A 21574-nucleotide genomic window follows, 5' to 3' on the forward strand; every position below is an offset into this window, starting at 1 on the left:
CAAACTTCCTGATCCTAAATGCAGGGGTGTAGCTCAGCCAATGAACTAAAATATGCACTGTTTGGGTACATGAAAATGCAGGACGTTTTGTTTGTTTTGTTTTGTTCAGTTTTTTTTTTTTTTTTTTTTTTTTTTTTTTACATAAAGTTTCCTAATTGACAAAGAAAACATAGCCTAATTTATTTATTTATTCATTTACTGAACATCACTTTTTCACAAAATTAAAATGACACTTTTACACTTTTACAAACAACAATGGAATAAAATGCAAAAATTACTTCAATATCATTTTCATAAGTTGAAATTTAGTGGTTAGGGTATGGGACAGCGACCTCCGAACTGAAATAAATGATGATTTGTGACCCTGGACCACAAAACCAGTCTTAAGTCGCTGGGGTATATTTGTACCAATAGCCAAAAATACACTGTATGGTTCAAAATTATTGATTTTTCTTTTATGCCAAAAATCATTAGGAAATTAAGTAAAGATCAAGTTTCATGAAGATATTTAGTAAAATTCTTACTGTAAATATATCAAAACTTGATTTTTGATTAGTAATATGCATTAGTAAAAGCTTAATTTGGAAACTTTAAAGGTGATTTTCCCAATATTTAGATTTTTTTGCACCCTCATATTCCAGATATTCAAATAGCTGTATCTCGGCCCAATATTGTCCTATCATAACAAACCATACATCAATGGAAAGCTTGTTTATTCAGCTTCCAGATTATGTATAAAGCTCGATTTCGAAAAATTGACCATTATGACTGGTTTTGTGGTCCATGGTCACATTTTATATATATTAAACTTACTGATGTTTTAAATATTATTGTTGGTTTCAAATGATAATAGAAGGATCTTAGTAAACAGATTTGAAGACTTAAATGCTTTTTAAATGTGTTTTTGGGTGTGGGACAGCAGTTTGCACCAATTCTGTAGAATGACCCATATTAGAATAACTTGACGGGCACTTTAAAAACAGTACCAAACATCCAACTTGCGCATGCACATTCCACCTACATTTTTGCAATGCCCGCCTCCTATAACATGATTGGCTAGCAATCTTCAAACCCTGTCTACGATTGGTCAGTTTAGGGGTCATTCATTGTAGTACGCCCAATCATTGTAGTCAGCGGTAAGTTGGAGGGCGTGGCTTATCGGAATACGGGTGGGGGAAAGTAACGTCTGATACGTGTGTCAATGCTGAACTTCGAGGAAGTGTTGGATAATTTCAACTAAGCACTATTTCACCTGACGAGCAACGATGGACAAGTTGCGTCGTGTATTAAGTGGTCGAGAGGAGAATGAAGAAGTGGGACTTACATCACAGGTATAAGGAGAACGTGTGTTTATTTGCAGTGTTTCTGCGTCTGTAATCGAGAGGCCCAACAGAGTTTATCTAGTACTGTCATTCACAGAGTTGGTGCTTTTAACTTCCTTTTAGTTTTTACAAAACAAAAGTACTATGATACAGTAGAGGTAGCAGATGTTAATACCATGGTAGTGGATAAATAGCATGTTTATACAGCTAGTACTCCAGTGTCCTTCAAAGAATGTGTGTTTATATGACAGTGTTAAATGATAACAACAACAAATCGACATGAAATTACCAGCCTGTTGATATCACGAACCATAGTAATACTATGGTTTATTTAAGTCATTTAAGTCTACATAAAGAGATGGACAGTGCAGTGTTGCTCTAGGTGTGTCTTTTATGTGTTTGCAAATAATTGTGATGTGATAATGATATTTGTTAACATTGCTGATTTTACATGCTTCCTGAGGGAAAAGATCATGTGAGGTAAGGTCATGACCTCCGGATGTTGTTTAGTTTCTGCAAGCCAATCTGAAAAATCTGAAACTGGGCTTTAAACACTGTTGCATAGCCGTTTTTTCCTATTTAAAATAACATTGTTTACATACAGTACATGCATATCATGAGGTATTGCATGTTAAAAACGTACTGTAATCTCTACAGTCCTGTTATGTGTTGTGTAGTATATAACTAAAAACATTTATTCATCTGTAAAGTACCGACCATTGTTAAAGTACAGACCAATCTCTAGTTGAGGCTGGGATACATGCATGGTCATCATGTGAACTTTCATATCAAAAAGCAAGAGCAACAGTATATTTTCTTCCCTTCTTGTTTTTCCTGTGGTTTCTGTGCATGTAGAAGTCAGAGGCATTTTAATGAATCAGATGCAGTCATAAGCAGCCGAAAGCATGAAGTCTTGGTCTTTGTTCATGGGCTATTATAAACCATGTGACATCCTGTGATTCTTCTCTGTAGATCCTGGACAGCTCAACACTCAGTTTCGGCACACGGGTGAAGTGGTTTATCATTTGTTTCGCGGGAGGGGTCCTGTGCTCAATACTTGTGAGTTAACTTTCCTCATTATTACCCATAAAGGTCTTTATCTGTCCAGCAATTTGCAGCCACACAGGCCTAGTTGATTTCTAAGACTCTGTCATTTGTTGTTTTGTTACTGTTTAAGGAATAGTTCACCCCAGTGCTGTAGCTGCCATATACATTGAGGGAGACAAGTACCAACATTTCTAAAGTTAGATTGGTAACTTTACATTTTTGATAGCCAAATTGTCACCCCCAATATTTGATAGTCGACAATACTTGACGAGTTACTTTTTTTTAACTTGCGATTTTTGAAGGCCAAGCAACGGTTTTGAGTAAAAAAAAGGCTGTCTTTTAAGTGAGTCATGTGATTCAATTGAATGTGATGAGGCAAGAAGGATTTTTCCATTTTTATTATTCATACAAATAAGAATGAATGGGTGCATATTTTAAAATAAGAATATTATTTGCAAACAAGAATGAAAGAAATGGCCTCCCTCAGTGTTCATGACAAGGTTATGGCTTTGTTTCACCCAAAAATGTGTTTTATTTTCTCACACTCAAGATGTTAGGATTTAGAATAATAGTCTAATCTTCCCCAAAAATCTCATTCATACTTGAGTTAATTTAAAATTGGTGCAGTGCTATTTAGCAATATCGATTATTGCATGTCACAAAAGCTCTTGCAATGCAGAAAATATACATGAGTATGCACAGTTTGATTGTAAATGATACTTGAGAATTTGATTAACAGATTCAATTTCGGTTCTCACACAAAAAAGTAATTGACAGCTAAACACCACTGTGTTTTGCATTGCAACACATGTGAAACACTGATCACAAATGGGCGAATTGGGCGCACTATGACGCCACCCTAACAACTGCTGTCAGTTGCTGTGTGGTTCGACCACAGCAGAGTGATAACACTTTACTGATAACGCTTATAGCAGCAACCATAAACTACGTGTGCAGACTGCTGTACAATATACAAAGAGGGGATTTTTAAACACTACAACACCTGTGTGACTCAGAAATCCACTAAAATTCACATTGACACCAGTTTCTGGACTAGTCATTGCATGCAAACATGGTAAAACAAGTTAGTTGTAATAAAAGCTCTAGCTTCATATTGCATACCACTTTTCATGTGTAATATCTTGTTATTGAATGCAACAACATTCAAACAGATTTAAGGGCAATTAAGTTCCAAACACTATTTGGGGCCACTGTATATTTTTAAAAGCTTTGTAACACCACTAGGTGGCAGGATTGTTTAATTTGTTCTAAACAATCTGAAATTGATAGTGGATGAATCCAAATGATTTTATTTTAGCACAGACATGTTGTTTCAGCGAAATGTTTGAAAATTGACTAACACGCCTCATTACATCTTCTGAAACAGGGAACTGCACTCCTCTTCTTGCCAAAAGCTGGTATTAAATTGTTTGCTGTATTCTACACCCTTGGAAATATTGCAGCACTGTTAAGGTAAGTGTAATTATGGTTGGGTGTTTGGGCATGCATGCACTGGCACAGTCACTAAAATGTTGATTCAGTGTAATTATTCTGTATGTGTGATTAGATTTAGTGTATTTTAAGTGCTTTATATGTCTAGTTTTGACACTTTATACAAATATGATATGAAACAGCTGAGAGGCACAAATCCTGCTTTTTTAGGAAGGGGGGGAATTATTAGTTATGCTACATAAAATGTTATCAAACATAACATTAATAATTCTTGAAAGAACATAGTTTTGCAGACATAAAATATTGTGGGCATGCAGGCTTGCCAAAATTACCAGCAACCAAAATTATCACATCTTCTCTTTAAATTAATATTATCAGTTTGGTCTCAAATTGGTCAGCCCCTACTGACTGAAAGCTCAATTTTGGCTAATTCTTCCAATACATACATACAGTACACTCAAATAATAAAATTTATAGCAAAAAACTTTTTAATGCAAACTGTGACTATATTATCTTGTTTAGGAAGATTTTAACCAGAAAAGATTTTACTTTTTTGATTGATTTGATTTATTTACTGTATTTGTTTGAATTTATTTTTTGTGTTCGTAACTCTTGTGTTGTTCCAATTTGATTTTTGTCTTGAGGATGGCTGACACGGCAATAAAAATAGACTACTACTACTACTACTACTATATATGCCTACTATCCATCTTTTTCCTGAACGTGGAAGTCCCGCCTAACTAAAACGGTGCTTTATATTTTTGGTGTTTCTAGTCAAATTAACATATTTTCTGAGCTGATAATATAACACTAAACCTATGAAAATGGTTTTAATAAGCACATGGTGCCATAGTTTTATCACTGTACTGTGTCACAATGACATGAAGCGATGCAAAGATAGCTGCATCGAAAACCAATGAGGCACATATGTACCGTTTCCGATTGGAGTGACGGTCACAGATTTTTTTTTCACAAAATGATATGATTACAAGTGATATGAATGATATGATGGCAAAATGATTATTTTATCATTTCACACAGTATTTAAATTTAACCCGCTTTAAACCATGCTCATTTCTTTTGTCATTGTTTATGCAAGTCCTACAGCGACAGACAAAGACAGATTTGCTGGTATGCAAAACAAGTACTTTAGAAGAATTCCTTAAGCTTATTGCTGTTACTGTGGCAGCCAACAACAGCTTAGCTTAATCCTGCACACATTTTTAAATGTATTTATATTAAAAAAGGTTTCAGTTAAATTCATTCAGGCGATCTTTTTTACCCTGTTTTAACATGGATTTCTGTGTGGACTGGAACATGAGAGCACCCAAACAGAAGTTAGAATCCATCATGGCTCCCTCATCGGTTACTCAGGAAAAAGGTGGAAATTAGAAAATTGTGTAAATCAGGGGTCGCCAAACTTGATCCTGGAGGGCCGGTGTCCTGCAGAGTTTAGCTCCAAATTGCCTCAAAACACCTGCCTGGAAGTGACCCCTGATGTAAATTATATTAGAGCCCAACTCTAATCATCTAAATGTAACTGTACGGCATGAAAGTTTTAAGATATATTTTATTGAAATACATTTTATTAATATTGATATTCTGAACATTAATGTCATGATTTTATGTGAAGCTGCTTTGAAACAATATGTATTGTGAAAAGTGCTATATGGGTCATTCTATGGATATGTCCTTTTTTTTCTTTTTTTTTTTTAAAGAAATTTTACACTTGAAAACTTTCTTTATATTTTAAAATGAAACAATATGAAACAATATGTTATTCAAATAACACCTTCAGAGCCATCAATGTGGCAATATTTGTTTTTAAATTAATTATATAGAATTCCAAGCACCACAAAACTGGTCATGCCCAGAGCCATATACAGAGGGAAAGTGCCTTATTTTGAGTTTTTTTTTTTTTTTTTTTCTACCATTTGAAATACGAGAATGTATTCAGAACTATCAAATATATGATGCAAACAGCAAAATAGCACAAAAAAAAAAAACGTGAATAAATATTCTAAAATATATAATGAAAGTAGTGGTCCCCTGGAGTTGTGTCACTGATGTTACAGTTTAACAAAAAATGTTTATTTTGAAATAAAAATCACACTGATGACATCACTTGACTTCCTTCCTATTTTCATGAAGATCTATGAAGAAAGGCCCATGATAAGTCCACTGTCTCTTTTCAGTTCCCTGTTGAAAAAAACAGCATATGCTGGTTAGGTAGGTTTTGATGCTGGGATGCTGATTCGAGCTGGTTTATGCTGGTCCTTTGCTGGTTTATGCTGGACCTTAGCTGGTCATGTGCTGGTCCAGGACCAGCTTAAACCAGCTAAGGACAAGCAAAGAGCCAGCATAAACCAGCTAAGGACCAGTTAAAACCAGCACCCCAGCATCAAAACCTACCTAACCAGCATATGCTGTTTTTTTCAACAGGGTTATCAGAAATGTTGTTATTTATCTCATGCTTTCATATGAAGCTTTTAGTTGAACTCACTGGGATTTGTTAAAAAAAACTCTCTCTCTCTCTCTCTCTATATATAATATAACTACTTAATTTAGTGAGGATACCATGATTGACAACATGTGGTTTGATACCTTGCTGTAGCCATTTTGTAAAATGCATTTTTCATGAAAATTGTCACTGGTGTTAGTCACCTGTGTCACTTATTGGTAAAATTAAAGATAAAAAAAATAAAAAAATAATAATAATCATTCAGTCATCAAGCTGTCATTTATGTGTATTCATAAAATCATAAGGTAATATAATAATGTGGTCTAAGTTTAAATGTTAGAAAAAACGTATTTTAAGACATCTTCCTATACCAAAAGTGGCCATTTCTGTAGAATGATCCATATAAAGAAATTTGACTTTTACATTTGGGCATTATTGTACATTTTACATTTTATGCATTTGGGATTCACAGATCTGTTAGTGATTTGCTTGCGTTGCCCAGATCAGCTGCAGAAGCTGTATGACCAGATCATCAACTGCCATTCACCCCAAGGTGGCTTCAGTTGTCCTCAAATGGACCTGGACTTCAGGAATTTGTTCATGTCTTTGTTACATGTCAGTTGATGGCATGATTGCATAAAGAGGCTGACAGGATTAGTCCTCTAAAACCATGCAGTTGGTGTGGTTTCATAACTTTGTGCTTTGTCAATGCACCAGCTCAGAGGATAGCAAAATAATACTCTGTTTCAAGTTGTCAAGTCTTGTAACTTTCCTTCACAAATGTTCCCTGGCTCCCATTGAGATGCATTGTCTTTCAAGAAGGGCTTAAGAGTTTGTTCTCCTCCTCTTACAGTGTTGTTGGGTTGCCATGTGGCAAGGTGTTCTGTTCTCAAAGACTGAAACAGGCCTGTCTGGTTCTCAGAAATCACCAGCGGGATGAATGGTCTCAGTAATCAATGCATTATTTTAAATGGATGATTGGGTTGTCTCTGTATTGTCTAGTTTTTAGTTAGTTGATGTTTCTTTTTTCAGTGTTTAGTGACAGGTGTCATTAACTTTTATTACAGTTTTTCCCAATTGCTTAAACACATTTCATGAAATTATGCCTCTTTTTTGAGAAACTCTGAACACAAATCCGTAACTTCTAACTTAATTCCCCGAACTTACTATATTCAGGTCAAAATGAAGCTCTCCACTCAAAACAACTCAATCTTGCTAAAAAAAACAAACTTTGCACTCAGACATGACACACAAACCCTCAAAAACACACACACTACAACACAGTTTTACACACTGATGAGATCAATTTAAAACAATACTACAAAAACTGGTAATAAGTGTTGCTTGGAAAAAAAATCACATGATGAACACAACAAATGTATGTATTTGCAAGTGTTAATCCTTAATTTATTGTAGTGTAGAGTACAGCACAAAACAGCAAACAACAACAAAAATAATTATTCTGCCCCAGCACCCTGTCTTTGGTCTGGGACAGGCCAAAGAACCTTCTCAACATCACAGACTAAATTGGTCCTGGACAGGCAGTGGGGGTAAAATCCTCCTGCATGCCTGACCCAACCCTGGCACGCATTAACTAAAATATATGAGACTGCTTGTTTTCTTGCCCTTGCCCTTCCTATTTCTCTACCATGTTGTTGTCATGGTTGTCCTCCTCCTTCTCCTCCTCCTCCTCTTCCTCTTTCACCTCCTACTCTTCCTCTTCGAAATTACACATTACTGAATGTGGGATATTAATTTAAAAAGGACCAGATGGGATTCACAGTTACACTTTTACTAGTGGTCTGACAAAAAAAAAAAAAAAAAAAAAAAAAAATCACGATAAAAAATAATAAATGAAAATACATTACAAAATCATTGTGAAATAGAAAAGAATAAGAAATATGGGCAAAGGCCGAAATATAAATTAGAAAGTGCACTGTCAGAATTTGTAAGTCTTGCGTTGTCCTCTGTCTATATATGCTTTCTAGTTGAATGTTCATGAGATGTTGAGATGTACCTTTGAGCTATTTCGGAGAACTGCTTTATCATTGGTTAATCTGTAGTCTCTGCATTAGAGAAAGTCAATATTCACTTAAACAATTCATGGCAAATTTACAAAAAGTCTAACAGAAATGTGTAGAATATGCTTGACAGTTTATGACAACTAATTTTTGCATTTACTGCAAACATATGTAGGATGAGCTAATGACTTGATGTTTTGAGGGGTAAGACTATAAGCACAGAGAACTATATACATGTAATACATTTTGAGCAACATGACAATAGGAACTGATAATGTAGGAAACCGCAGACAAATCAGTTGCATAATCAGTTGCATTAATGTACCAAAGCAAACGCAACTTGTTCAAAAAAGTTAGAAACATTTTATGATGTGCACAAGTGACTAGGTGATGTGGAGGTTGAACATGTAGTTTTGAGAATTTCATTACTGATCTGAGAAATGCACCAAACTGTAAACTGACTTTGGCCATTTTATCTTCATCAAAGGTTCTAATTGGTGTGTGATAAATTTTGACTCCTAGTGTTTCCATTTGGGTAATTGTGTGCTAATTGAGCTCCAACTTTGCAGACTTGAGTGAACAATATTGAATGCTAGTGCTTTCTAAATGACCACATGGTGTAAGCACTGAGAAATGTAGGGATTTGTGTGTTGAGTTTTGCAGTAACAGTTCACCAAATCTGACTCATGTGTTAAAGCAGGGGAATAGTGTTCATAGTTCAGGGAAATGGGTGTGCTTTTTGAAAAATGGCATTATGGTTTTGAAATTTTAGTTCAAAAGATTGGTTATAGTGTTTTAGCAATCGAAACAAAAACAAAAAAAAAAAAAAAAAATATATATATATATATATATATATATATATATATATAAAATATATGGGTTATATATTTTTTTATATATATTTTAGGTTGTAATTGATGTGAAATGAAGCTAAAATTCCAAAAAAGCATGACATCGCACAATGCTTGCGGTCACTTATTTCCAATCATGATGCAGAAACCAGGAAGAGACCCAGTTAGTAACCAGGGCAGTGAGATGGAAAAATGACCCAGAAGAATTCCCCTGGCATTCTCCCAGATTGCACCTCTGCATATCCTGAGACCGCTTTTTACTTTGAATAACTCAACCCTGTGAGAAATCATTAAACTGAGCCATTCGGCCACTTCGGTAAAGATGCGATCAGGTTTGATTAGTAACCAGACTCTGTCCTTAATCACAGACTTGTCCTGACAGAGCTGCAAAGGTTAAGTCTTTAGAGTGAAGGGTCATGCTGTCTGGGTTACCTGCTTTAAATACACACAACATTGGTTTTGGGCATGGTAGCGGTTTAGAAACCTACTGGCATGACATATTAGCAGGTAGCATCAGGAAACCTCATTTACAGGCCATGACCCAGACTGAAGAGATGATGCAGATCATGATGGTTATTTACAATTCTGCATTTACAGTCATGTTCTGTTGATCTGAAATGAAGTTAATAGATAAATACCATTCTCTTTTTTTTTTTTGTAATAGAGTAATGAAAATGATGTTTGATTTGTTTATGGTATTATAGGTTTTTTTTTTTTTTTTTTTTTTTTTTTTGTGGTGCTCAATTGTCATGAAAATCTCACAAAAATCCTAAAATAGGCTTCTTTTTTTTTTTTTTTTTTTGAGGAAAAATACCATTTCTTATTTCTTACTTTTGAAAAATGACCTGAGCATATTCTTGACAGGTTTTGTGAGTTCAGATCGTTCATATCTTGGACTTTACAATTTTGGCATTTAGCTTGAAGTAACTCATACGGTAGGTTAGAGGAGAAGCAAGTGAGCAAGCCCTTTTTTCTTCTGTAGACTGGTAGACCATGTTTGAAAATGTCAGATGATGGCCGCCCTCAGTGCCTGCTCTCGTAGGAGAGAGGATGACATCATGGCTGGCTCATACATTAGTGTTTCTGTGATCTAATATGTGTCCTGGTTAAGGTTGCTTGAGTAATGCAGGGGAGATGGGTTCAGCCCCCCTGGGACCTGAACACAGACCATCTACTCTCCCTGTCTGCGTCATTATGATGTTAACTGATTTTGCTGATGTCTCACAGCATAAATTAATAAAACCGCTATATAGATTTAGGAATTATGCTAATTGGTGCCTTTGGTGTCTTCTTGTCATTCAAGTGAAAAATCAATAGGGTTTTGCTTTCGTGAGGTCGGGAGATTTAAAATGTGTAACTTCTACAAATAAAGAGCTTACTAATATTCATGCTAAATTTGTGAAGATTTTGCTTGTGATATAAAGTTCAGCAAATATCATATCACAATCATTTTAATGTGTATTTAATTTTTAATTTTAAGTTTAGTTCTAAACATTTTTAGATGATCCTTCATTTCAGTTCATTTTTGTCAGTATGTTTGTATCAACTAGTAATTACTATTTAAAGATCTGATTCAATTCGGCTCTCTGAAAAGTTAGTTTCTTGTGCCCATAAAATTTAAATGTAATTTAATTTAAGCAAATTGCATGTATGAAGAAAAGTAAACTAAATGGATATTGCTTAAATATTCTCCATAACTTCTAAACAGTCTTTCATTGTGTGAGCCATCACATGCAAATTATGTAATTATCAGAATCTGTCAGACATTTATATTCCATAAATATCATGGAGTATTTCCTGTTTATATGTAACACACTGTTACAAAAATAAATGTATTGCATACATATAATAGGACACAGGCCTTTCCCTGCAGTTGAAATCTGTATCCAAAAAGCTCAGTGTGATGCATAGGACATTCTGCTAAACAGAACTGCCATTCTTGTATATAGTAAGAAGTCAAAGTCAACAAAAAAGTAGACCTTTTTTTTTTTTAAACAGAACAAACATCCAGGGTTGACTGACATGGTGGGGAAAAAAATAAATAACACTTAAACATTTTGACCAGTACAGCTCATACACTTGTTTTTTTTTTGTTTGTTTTTTTTAGCATTGACTATTTTACTGATAAAATAATTGGTTATAATTATATAAAATAGTTCAGAAGCATACATTTTGGGTGAGTTACTACTTTTAGAGACATGCATTGTGGCAAATGCACTTTGGAGTTTACAGAATTTGAAGACCGTATAGAAAGCAGACTTGATTTTTACTGAGTATTAGTTCCTCCTTTAAACATTTTGAATTTCGTTTGCTACAAAGGTTGTTTGGTCAGAGTGGTGCTTCTGATTGGGGGGCACCACTATTGTATACTGTTTTGGAGAAGAAGCATGAATACATTTCAAAAACCATATTCTTTTGCTTTTGTTACTGATCAGTGCACGTATAGAGCACTTTTTATGTTACTGTGAGTGGATACATGTGCCTTGTGAATTGATCTCTTTATGTGTTACTGTTCTTCACAGCACCTGTTTCCTGATGGGCCCATTTAAACAGCTGAAGCGAATGTTTGAGCCCACCAGGCTTATAGCCACCATTATGATGCTGGTAAGAAAGCCTCTGGCCCACCACACTGCGTCAGCACTGGAGAGCTAATGAGAAAAGACATTTTGGAAAGGGGAATTTAACCTCGTAGCAGAACAGTTGACTCATCCTTATTAGATATTCTCCTTATTAGATGTTCTTTTTAGCTTGTCATTATATTAGATAACAAAATGCCATACCACATGGAATTTATTTAAGAAAAAAATGCACAAACATAATTTTCAAAGACATCTTACAAGAAGTTTTTGTCAAAAATAAAAAAATATTCTCATGCTGCACTGTTTCAGATAATATATGAATATCACACAACATATTTTGAAGTCACAATGATAAATAAACAGACACAGAATATTGATAGTAGCAATGACAAGTCAATGAAACTAGCATAGCTACATAGGAAACCGTTTGCCTGGGACATTACATGCAGGCTACCAGGCCAGAGGGAATGCTTCAGCCTTTTATAGTCACAAATCTGGAGGCTCTTAAAGGGACTACGACGCATTAAGAGATTCAAAGGACTGCTGTAGTAATCCAGAAAAATCACAGTGGCTCTGTGTGACACTTTCTCCTATAATCTGTTTTTGGTCTGAATCTGTTCACACTTGCACAATGAAATAAGGTTTGTTATAATCAGACTATCAAATGATTGCTACATGTTTCTATGCAGAAGTATAATGGGCACTGTGTGGAATCTTAGACCTTCTATGATGTTGTTTATGATTGCACTTGTCATTAAAGATTCAAAATTTTACACTAGAGCTATTTAATTACTCTGGATTACACCAAACCATAAAGAGAATAATGCATGTTTGACTCACTAATATCATATTATCTGGATTAATCCCAGATTGTTTATCTCACCAGCTTTTCACATATATACATGCATATTCATCTTTGGAAATTCTTTTGCTATGCGTTATGGTTATTGTTTCTTATCCTGTGTGTGTTTTTCCCCCAGCTATTCCTTGTGTTGACATTATGTGCAGTGTTTTGGGTGAGCTTCCTACACAACAGGTTTTATTGCTGATATTCAGTTGACTGTTCACTTGAGAAAATGTACATGACTCATCTTTTATTTGTTTTGTTGCCCTGCAGTGGGGCAAAAAGGGTCTGGCGATCATCTTCTGCATTTTGCAATTTTTGGCCATGACATGGTAGGTGATGACTGTCAATCATCTTTAAAAAAAAAAAAAATTATAAGATTTGTTTGAAATTATAATAAAATGATTATTGTTTGAAATAAATCAAGAACTTTATGTTATTGTACTTATGTTCAGAAAGATTTTTCAAAAAGATTTTCAAGTAAATTTTCATTATTGTTCCATTGTTTACCAAAAAACGAATAATTTCCCCACTAATTACAGATCCTCCCATTTTTTACAAATAATTTATATTCTTTCAAAATGCATCTTATAATGAATCAATTTTAATTTAATTATTTTTGTTAGAACTGATTCTGCACACTATAGAAATCACAAGTTGCATTTAGATTGACATCTGAATGTGAATTATCATCATGTGTGCTAGCCCAGCCTGCTGACCTTTTATCCAAAGATAACGTTTAATTGTACATGTGATATCATGATATTTGTGTTTGTATATCTGTAAGTGTGTCCTGAAGCATATCCTGGAGTTTAACTGCTAGGCCAAATCCTAAATGTCTCTAGCAGCTAAAGACCTGAGCACTTTTGGTAGTGCAGTGCCCAGGGTACCTAAAACGAATTAGCAGCTTGCTCTGCTCTTCCCTGGAACCCTGCTGCCTGGGCATCTCTACTAGTGTAGGCTGATTACCTGTTAATTAAACCATGCATGCAATTTGTCATCAGTGCCTGGCTGCTGGTTTAGAGGCAGGTGGTTGAATCCTTGGCAAGGTGAGAAAGTGGGCCAAAAATAGAGCCATGATCAGGGAGAGTGATGTGACTAATGAGAGGAGTGATTACTGTAGGTAGAATGTCGTGGGTGTAACTGATGGAAAATGGTGTTCGTTAAAACTAAAGCAAAACATTCTGTCAAGAAACTAGCAAAATAATTATAAAATGCAAGCATTTTCAATCTGCCCTGATGGAGGGCCATATCTAGAGACTATAATAGAGAGACCATCCTAACAACTGCATAGAAAAGCATCGGCAACCCCCCAAAACCACTAGCACCCTAGCAACTACCCGAAACCACCTAGCAGTGCCCGAGCAGCCAATAAGACCTTAGCAACCCCACAAAAATGAACCAGTTTGTGAATGTCATGTGAATGCTGCGTATCTATTTCACTTTGAAGGGGTCATGACATGGATTTTTTTATTATTGTTTTAATATGTTCTGTGAGGCTTACTTATGTTAGTGAAGTTTTTTTGCACAAAAAAAAAAAAAAAAAATTCCATGGAAAAATTATTATTTTCAACCCTCATTCTAATCCTCTGTCTAAAACAACCTGTTTTAAGGGGCATGTCCTTTAAGGCGTGTCAGTACGTATGATTGGCTAATGCCATTGGATAGAAAACAGTATCAACACCCCCCGCTACTGCATGTGAGTGTTTTGTCAACATGATCAAAATAAAACGATCATTTCCAGACAAACATTATGAAATCATTTACTTACAGTTTGTGATGCAGCTGCAGTCAGATCTAATACTGCTTCATCTTTTAACAAAAGTTTCTTTGTGAACCCTCCATGACACTATGCCTCATTTACAAAACGTCATGCGAACAATCCTTTGACATGATCTGGGATGCCATTAAAATAAACTATCCACTTACACTGGGATCCTTCTGATATTTGTACAAAGACGCGAACAAGCTGTTTAAACCAGGTGCATCAAAGCGAACTTTCTTTCACTCCATTTGTCCTATTGATGACAGACTCAAGCATGTGTACTGTGTCCTAAAGCAATCACACATCTGTATACTGTATCCAGTGTAGACAAGGTAGAGGCAGTGACTGTAATTTTGACACAACGCAACACTCACATTCAGTGTAATCAAGTGTCAGACGTTAAGAGATTGAACACCAGTGGGCAGGCTTATGGTGAGAAGAAGACAATTTGTCAATGTCTTGCTCTGGAGGCAGTGTTTGCTGAGAGTTATAACATAAATGCATAAAGTTATGAAACTTGCAAGTATGTATTAAGCATATAGAGACCTCTTCTCTGTCAAGGGAAAAAGATCAAGGGTAAATTTGGTTTCTCATGTCATGACCCCTTTAATGCTTTGCAGTGCTAACAGTAATTTGCCATTGATCGGTGTGAAACATCAGCATCATCAGTGGCACAGTGTGGAACAATCAGCACAAGCATATTAATATTCATGGGCTCCACCTTTCAGTGTATGTTGCCCCCAACTGTAAGTTTGTTCACACTTAAGAGTTAAAAGAGGGAGCTCTTAAAAACTACTCACTGCCCAAGAATGATAGGCAGAGACGGGCAGATGGGCAGTATTCCCGTGCCACTAAAGCAGCTAAGTGGAACTGGGCAGCAAAAATAATCTGATCCTCTAAGCGTGTCCTGACCCCTTCACTTGGCCACGAGCAGCGCACAGGTGCTGAACCAGGTGGACGGGGCTCACTGCTTCACTTCTCTGCAACAAACTCCAGAAGACAAGAGAGGAATGCTGTGTGTTTGTAGATTGGTTTTTATTTGCTATATTAAACCTAAATGTCTAACTTTATATGCATTCCTCACACATGGTTTCTCTCTGTTAGAACTAGAAAGGAGAAGTTCTTCAAAACAAACTTTGAATGTTGGTTTGAAAGAGCTTTGCCTGAAAGTTTACGAAAAGTTTCAAAAGGCCTTGAACTTCGAAGGTTATATAGTGTTTTACACTGCATTACTGGTTTGATAGATAGTCAGATGAACAGGGAGGGAACACTGTGCGTGTGTGTGAGAATGGCTGTTTGAGCACTCTTGCTTGCCCAGTTTTTCACACGTCAATGGGCCAGATTTTATTGGCCATATAATTGCCAACAGTTTCACTGTCGGGACATTCTCTTCCTTCACACTGTGACACAGACAGTGCGGTGGCCAGCCTACCTCTGATAGCAGTCACTCTGGCAACCGCTTGAACCACATGTATGAAGAGGATACTGGGAAATCTGTAGGGAGGATTCCTTGATGCTAGACATTTCTGAGAAGCTGTCAGTACATTAGCATTTCATTTGAAGTCAGTTGTGTGGAACAAATCCCTAATCATTTTTTTAATATAATTTAGACTGTATGTTCTTTTCCTTTATACTTTGTGTTTTTGACTGAATAATATTGCAAAATATTACTTTAACACTTTATTATAAAGTGTTGTTTGTTAACATTAATGTGTTAACTAACATGAACAAACAATGGTCATCCGATGCTAAGGTTACTTTTACATGCTGTTTGAACATGAATGTGTGTCGGCAGTGTATGTACAAATGTACCCTGTAATGGTAAAAATCCATGCAGTGGTTTTTAATTAATCTGTAAAAATAATATCCCCTTTTTCAAATCGAGCCATTCTCAGATGCCTGTCTTTATGGAGTCACACCCACAGAGGCCGCTCCCACGATAGTTGATTGACATTACCGTCTTACCTCAGATCAGCTGTAACAGTCCAACCTCCATGTTTTGATGCTGGAGTAGGGATGTAAGTTAGACAAGAATTGAGTGATTGAGGTGTTGTGTTGCTGGATGTAATAATGAACATAGTGGTCGTCATTTACTCCTGACATCTGAGCCGCTGAAGATGCAGTGGATTACATTTTGTTTGTGAAAGGAATGCGGCTCCCGATCTACATATATCCATCTTTGTTTGCGCGAATCATTCGTGATCCAGCTTCACTTACAGCAGAATTGAACATAAGGGTTTTTTATGAATCTTTGCGATCGCCTTTCCTAATAATGTGCTAGTTAGCAAATTTAGCTGCTAAATGCGGCTAAAGTAAACAGGCTTGTCAATCCACAGAGAGAAGAGGGGGCGGGGCGAGCAGAGCTCATTTGCATTTAAAGCAGCCTCAACCAGAATAGAATGATTTTTGCAGAGCTGATTTTGGCAAGGTAATGGGTGTTGTTCTACACAACCATTGAGAATTTTTAACCAAAGTATATTATAGACTTTTCATTAAGACCCTAAAGAATCATATCAACTTGTGGAAAATGGGCATCCAATGACCCCTTTAATCTTTGTTAATGTTAATTAATAAAAATACAGTTATTATTAAATGTTATTTCACAGTGCATTAACTAATGTTAACAAACACTACTTGTGTTTTTTTTTTTTTTTTAAAAAAGCATTAGTAAATGCTGAAATGAACATTAAATAAGATTAACAAATGCTGTAGAAGTTCATTTTTAGTTCATGTTAACTAATGTAGTTAACTAATATTAACTAATGAACCGTATTATAAAGTGTTCCCAATATACAGTATAATCCATGTTAAATGCATAATATTTCTATTTCTAATACAATAACTTTTCATTAATCAAGTAATCCTCAAAAAATTTTCCACAAAAATAAGCGGCACATAAAGCTTAACATTGTTAATAATAAGAAATCTTCTTAGTAGCAAATCAGCGTAATCGAATGGTTTTTGAAGGATCATTTGACACTGCAGACAGGAGTAATAATGCTGAAAATTCAGCTTTGCCACACAGGAATAAATGATATGTTAAAATGTATTCAACCAGAAAAGTGTTATTTTAAATTGTAATAATATCTAGTTTTTGTTTGTTTGTCTACATTGTTCTCTGTATTTCTGGTCAAATAAATGTAGCCTTGGTAAGCATAAAATGCTTAAACTCACAATGAAAGCACATCTATTATATCATTTCATTACTTTAAAAGCAAGCAGTAACTGCCATCTATGACGTACTTATGGATTTACTCCTTTATTTTCAGATTTTGTTTTTGAATCTGCTAAGCTTTTAATGGGACATTAGGTATTAATACTGTGTGTTTGTATGTTTTTAGGTACAGCATCTCCTACATTCCATTTGCACGGTAAGGAAACACCTATTCAAAATTTATATTCCAAATTTATGTTCCAACACTGAAATGTGATTTTATGAGCCATGGTTGTAGATGTTGTAAAATAAGGTAGTGAGAGGTTGTTCATTCCAATGATTTTAGCACGACAAAGTGTGCCATGTTGCTTGGCAACCGTAAAAGGTAAAAAAAAAAGTTCCACAAAAACAATATTTACACTGTTATTGTAGTCTTTCAGCTAGTTAAGCAGGATGGTGTAGCATATGTTGTATGCGTTCTACCTGAGATATGTGATGCTGAAGTTACCGTATGATGAGTCAGCCAAACTAGATTAGCTCAAATGCCAGTTTAAATCCCAGTTAACTTCAGTGGAAGTCAGAAGTTTGTCTCCAAATGGCAGGGTGTCAGACTGTGACACCCTCTCTCTCTCTCTCTCAGTTCATGTTTGTTGGGTGGGATTGGGTTGTGTACACATGGGGAGCTGAATTCCCTGAATGAAAACATGTTGTTATTTACTCATGGCCTTGCGGCTGTTGGCCTTCACCATATGGCACTAATCCCCTGCTGGAGTGCCGCTCTCCCGGTGCCATGCAAATGCCTGCTTGTTTTTCCACCGCCATCATGAGCCCAGTAAAGTTCTAAATCTGATACCATAACAAAGACGTTTAAAAGGCATTTTGCATATCCAGATCTGTTTCTTTGTTTGGGCTCTTTGTGGCAACCTACATGTTCATGAAAAAGGCTGTCAATGGGGCAGTACCTTTCAAAGATATACTTAAGGTACTTTTTAGCTTCTAATATGAACCTTTAAGGTACCAATATGGATACTTTTGGTACAAAGCTGTACCTTTTGAAAAGATACCACCCCAGTGACAGCTTTTGTTTTTTTTCTGAAAGAAAAGCTGCCCCTTAATATTCAACTAACCATTAGTCTACGAGAAGAGGCTTGGGCGACCAAAATTTTATTGGTCACTTAGTTGCAGAAAAACAAAATTAAAAAATCCACAGGAAGTGGCAAAGTCACGAAGTCTGTGATGGACAGATCATTAACGGCTGGTCTATGAGGTAATACAGTACATCGGGCAGGACATCCAAACGCTTGATATGGCTTATCATCTGAAATATAGTAGTAGCAACTTTACATAGCCGCTTAATCCAACGTTAACCTAGAAAAATGTGCGCTATTGAAGTGTCTGTGTGGAGTGTGGAAGCTGAATAGTAGTGCGCTTACTGCATGACAGACGGAGGCGCTGGTGCAATCACTTACTCTTAAAATACTGTCATTTTTGGTCATACAGATAAGAGTAATACATCTTTTGAATCTGTAAAGACTCTACGTTTATTTGTGGGCACTCTCAATAACAACAAAACATTGTGCTTTTGTAAAATAACGAAAGCAAACAGGATGCGCTGTCTTGGTCTCTATAAACTTGAGCGTGTCAAAAAAAAATAATTTAACCGAAATTCTATGTACACTTGCCTTACAGACATGAAAAATATAGAGAGCGAAATGTCTACATTCAAATAAACCAAGTTAAATGGAAAACAAATATTCACAAATTATTTAATCCGCATGAAACATGCATTCAGGCTCATCCACTACTGTGGAGATGAGAGCCTTCATCTCTTAAGCCGAAAAACAAAGAAAGCACTAGTTTATCAATATATTAAAATGTTAATGCAGCATCCTTACTATTTTTTCAGACACATTTATAATCATTACTTTTGTCGGTGTGCTGTGACAAGCTTTATGCGTATGATGTAAATGGTTTATTAATAAATGTGTGATTATTTGACTGATTGCTTAAAATGAATGACTACTAATCAACCTGAAAAATCTTTGGTCGAGGGCAGCCTTAGTACTGAGACTGATTAAAGAATGTTTGCCCTTACCTGTTAAAAGTGTGTTACTGATTTGATATGATGTTAATATGCAGTTGAATATTATCAGTCCTTCATAAATCCTTTTTATAAGCCTCTATGTCATGACTCCTGTAATATATATGGAGTAAAATTAGAGGAATAGTTCATCCAAAATGCATATTCTGTCATGGTTTGCTTTCTTTCATTACTTTCTTTTTGTTTGTTTTTTTTGGAAAAAAGTTTGCGTTGCTCTTTTCCATACAGTGAAGTGAATGGGCTGTCAAGCTCCAAAAAGACAGAATAAAAGTGCCATAAATGTACCATTAAAGGTGCTGTAAGTCATTCTTTTTGACTGTACTAAAGCGTAAAAAACCATAATAAGATTGCGGATATTTAGGAAACATGCTTGTTTTTCTAGAAAAAAAAATGCTACAGCCAGTTATTTTACTTTGAAATGTGCATTCCATATCTGAATGTCTGTTTTTGTTTTGATCTGTGTGATTCCACCCACTGCCAGTTTACCCAGTAAGATTTCAAAACGATGGGATGCCAGATCGCGGAAAACAGAATGTATTGCAGCCATTGAAGCCGGCAAATGAACTGGGTCCAATTCTACCCAACCTAAAAAACTCGGTATCTTTGAAGCCGACTTCAAAGAACTATTGTCATCTTGTGTCGGCAGCATCTGGACCCAAAAGCTGCGCTTGAACACATCGCTCAGACTACAGCTAACTAGGGTTGGGTATCGAAAATCGATTCCATTTCCAGAATCGGATACTTAAGGTCAATATGACAAAGCATTGGAATTTAACAGATCGTTAAAGATCACAAACACGATTCAAATACCAATGTGATTCTGTTCCTAAATTACAATGATTCATCTGTTCTCTGGCAACCCGCATGAGTGTCGAGTCTGAGGAAGAGGGGACGATGTCCAATATTTGGCTATAGTGCAACTTCAGTGGAGAGGAGGGTTATCAGTGTATAATGAATTTTGGCCTGTTTATCAAAAAAAATAATAATAATAATAAAAAATCAGTTTATGCTTTTGCTTAATGGAAAAGAGCAGCGTGGACATTATACAAATTTTTGTGTTACACTGAGTGACATGAGAGTGAGTAAAACGACAGAAGGCAACAAGAAGGATAATGCGTTGTAGAATATTGCAAGTAAAAATCATAAAAATGCAGGATGCAAAATAAATAACAGAAAAACTGCAAAAAAAAAATAGCTCAAGAAAATGCTCTAACTAAACAAATGCTGTTGTAAACAACTTACACACAAAACAATATGAGGCTTTGGCGAATGTCGAGCATGATTAGATTTTTAAATAGAAAATAATCTTTATAACATACAGCATCACTGGCTGAACCCAACCACCCCCTCCTTTCCTGCCAGAGGTGCTGGTGCATGTTTCTGATGGCTTCTGACAGCCAGGATGCCCCATCCCCCCAACCTGACGCCCTGCCAGCTTCTGAAAACAATTCCTCCTAAATGATTCCCTCTGTATTCCACCTGCTGCTTTAGTTTCATTTAAAGACCAAACCCTTGACTCCTCTTTCCCATTATCTGTAGTTGGTTCATCTTTAGATGGCCCTCGCACCATTGTTTCATTGTTGATTGTTTTCCTAGAAATAGCCGCACCCTTGGACAAGCTCAGTAATGCTGTTGTTGAGTGGCTTGGAATCATGGGTTAGGGCTCTTTTCATTGTGTTTTTACTGGATTAGCATGAGCAGGCTCCACGTCATGAGCTGTTTATGCCACTGATCTGTTTTGAACATTGGGCTGTGCACATGTTTTTTCATGAGCATGCTGCATATCCACAATCTAATATCGTGATGATTTTAATGTGCTTTTTATTTGGCCATTAAGATTCTTAAAGACCACGCCATTAGATTAGATCCACTACCCTTCTTTGTCTTACGAGTGTTGAATGTTAAGATAGTGACTTAAACACCCACGTCTTGTTTCCTGTATGACTTTATTTGTTCTGTGAAGCAAGAAAGAATGTT

General features: G+C 35.9%; 1 protein-coding gene across 1 annotated transcript in view; it reads left to right on the top strand.

Moving 5' to 3' along the window:
• The first annotated feature begins 1159 nt into the window (after positions 1-1159).
• The window catches only part of sft2d1 (SFT2 domain containing 1), a 25027-nt gene continuing 4612 nt past the window's right edge, over positions 1160-21574 (top strand). Inside the window, exons 1-7 of the mRNA XM_051126163.1 lie at positions 1160-1331; positions 2295-2381; positions 3757-3842; positions 11677-11758; positions 12714-12749; positions 12851-12909; positions 17684-17713. Of these exons, the coding sequence (XP_050982120.1) occupies positions 1266-1331; positions 2295-2381; positions 3757-3842; positions 11677-11758; positions 12714-12749; positions 12851-12909; positions 17684-17713 (446 nt within the window). The 5' untranslated portion in view covers positions 1160-1265. The remainder of the gene's footprint in view (positions 1332-2294; positions 2382-3756; positions 3843-11676; positions 11759-12713; positions 12750-12850; positions 12910-17683; positions 17714-21574) is intronic.

The sequence above is a fragment of the Labeo rohita genome, chromosome 13 (genome assembly GCF_022985175.1).
Source record: "Labeo rohita strain BAU-BD-2019 chromosome 13, IGBB_LRoh.1.0, whole genome shotgun sequence".
Lineage (NCBI taxonomy): Eukaryota > Metazoa > Chordata > Actinopteri > Cypriniformes > Cyprinidae > Labeo > Labeo rohita.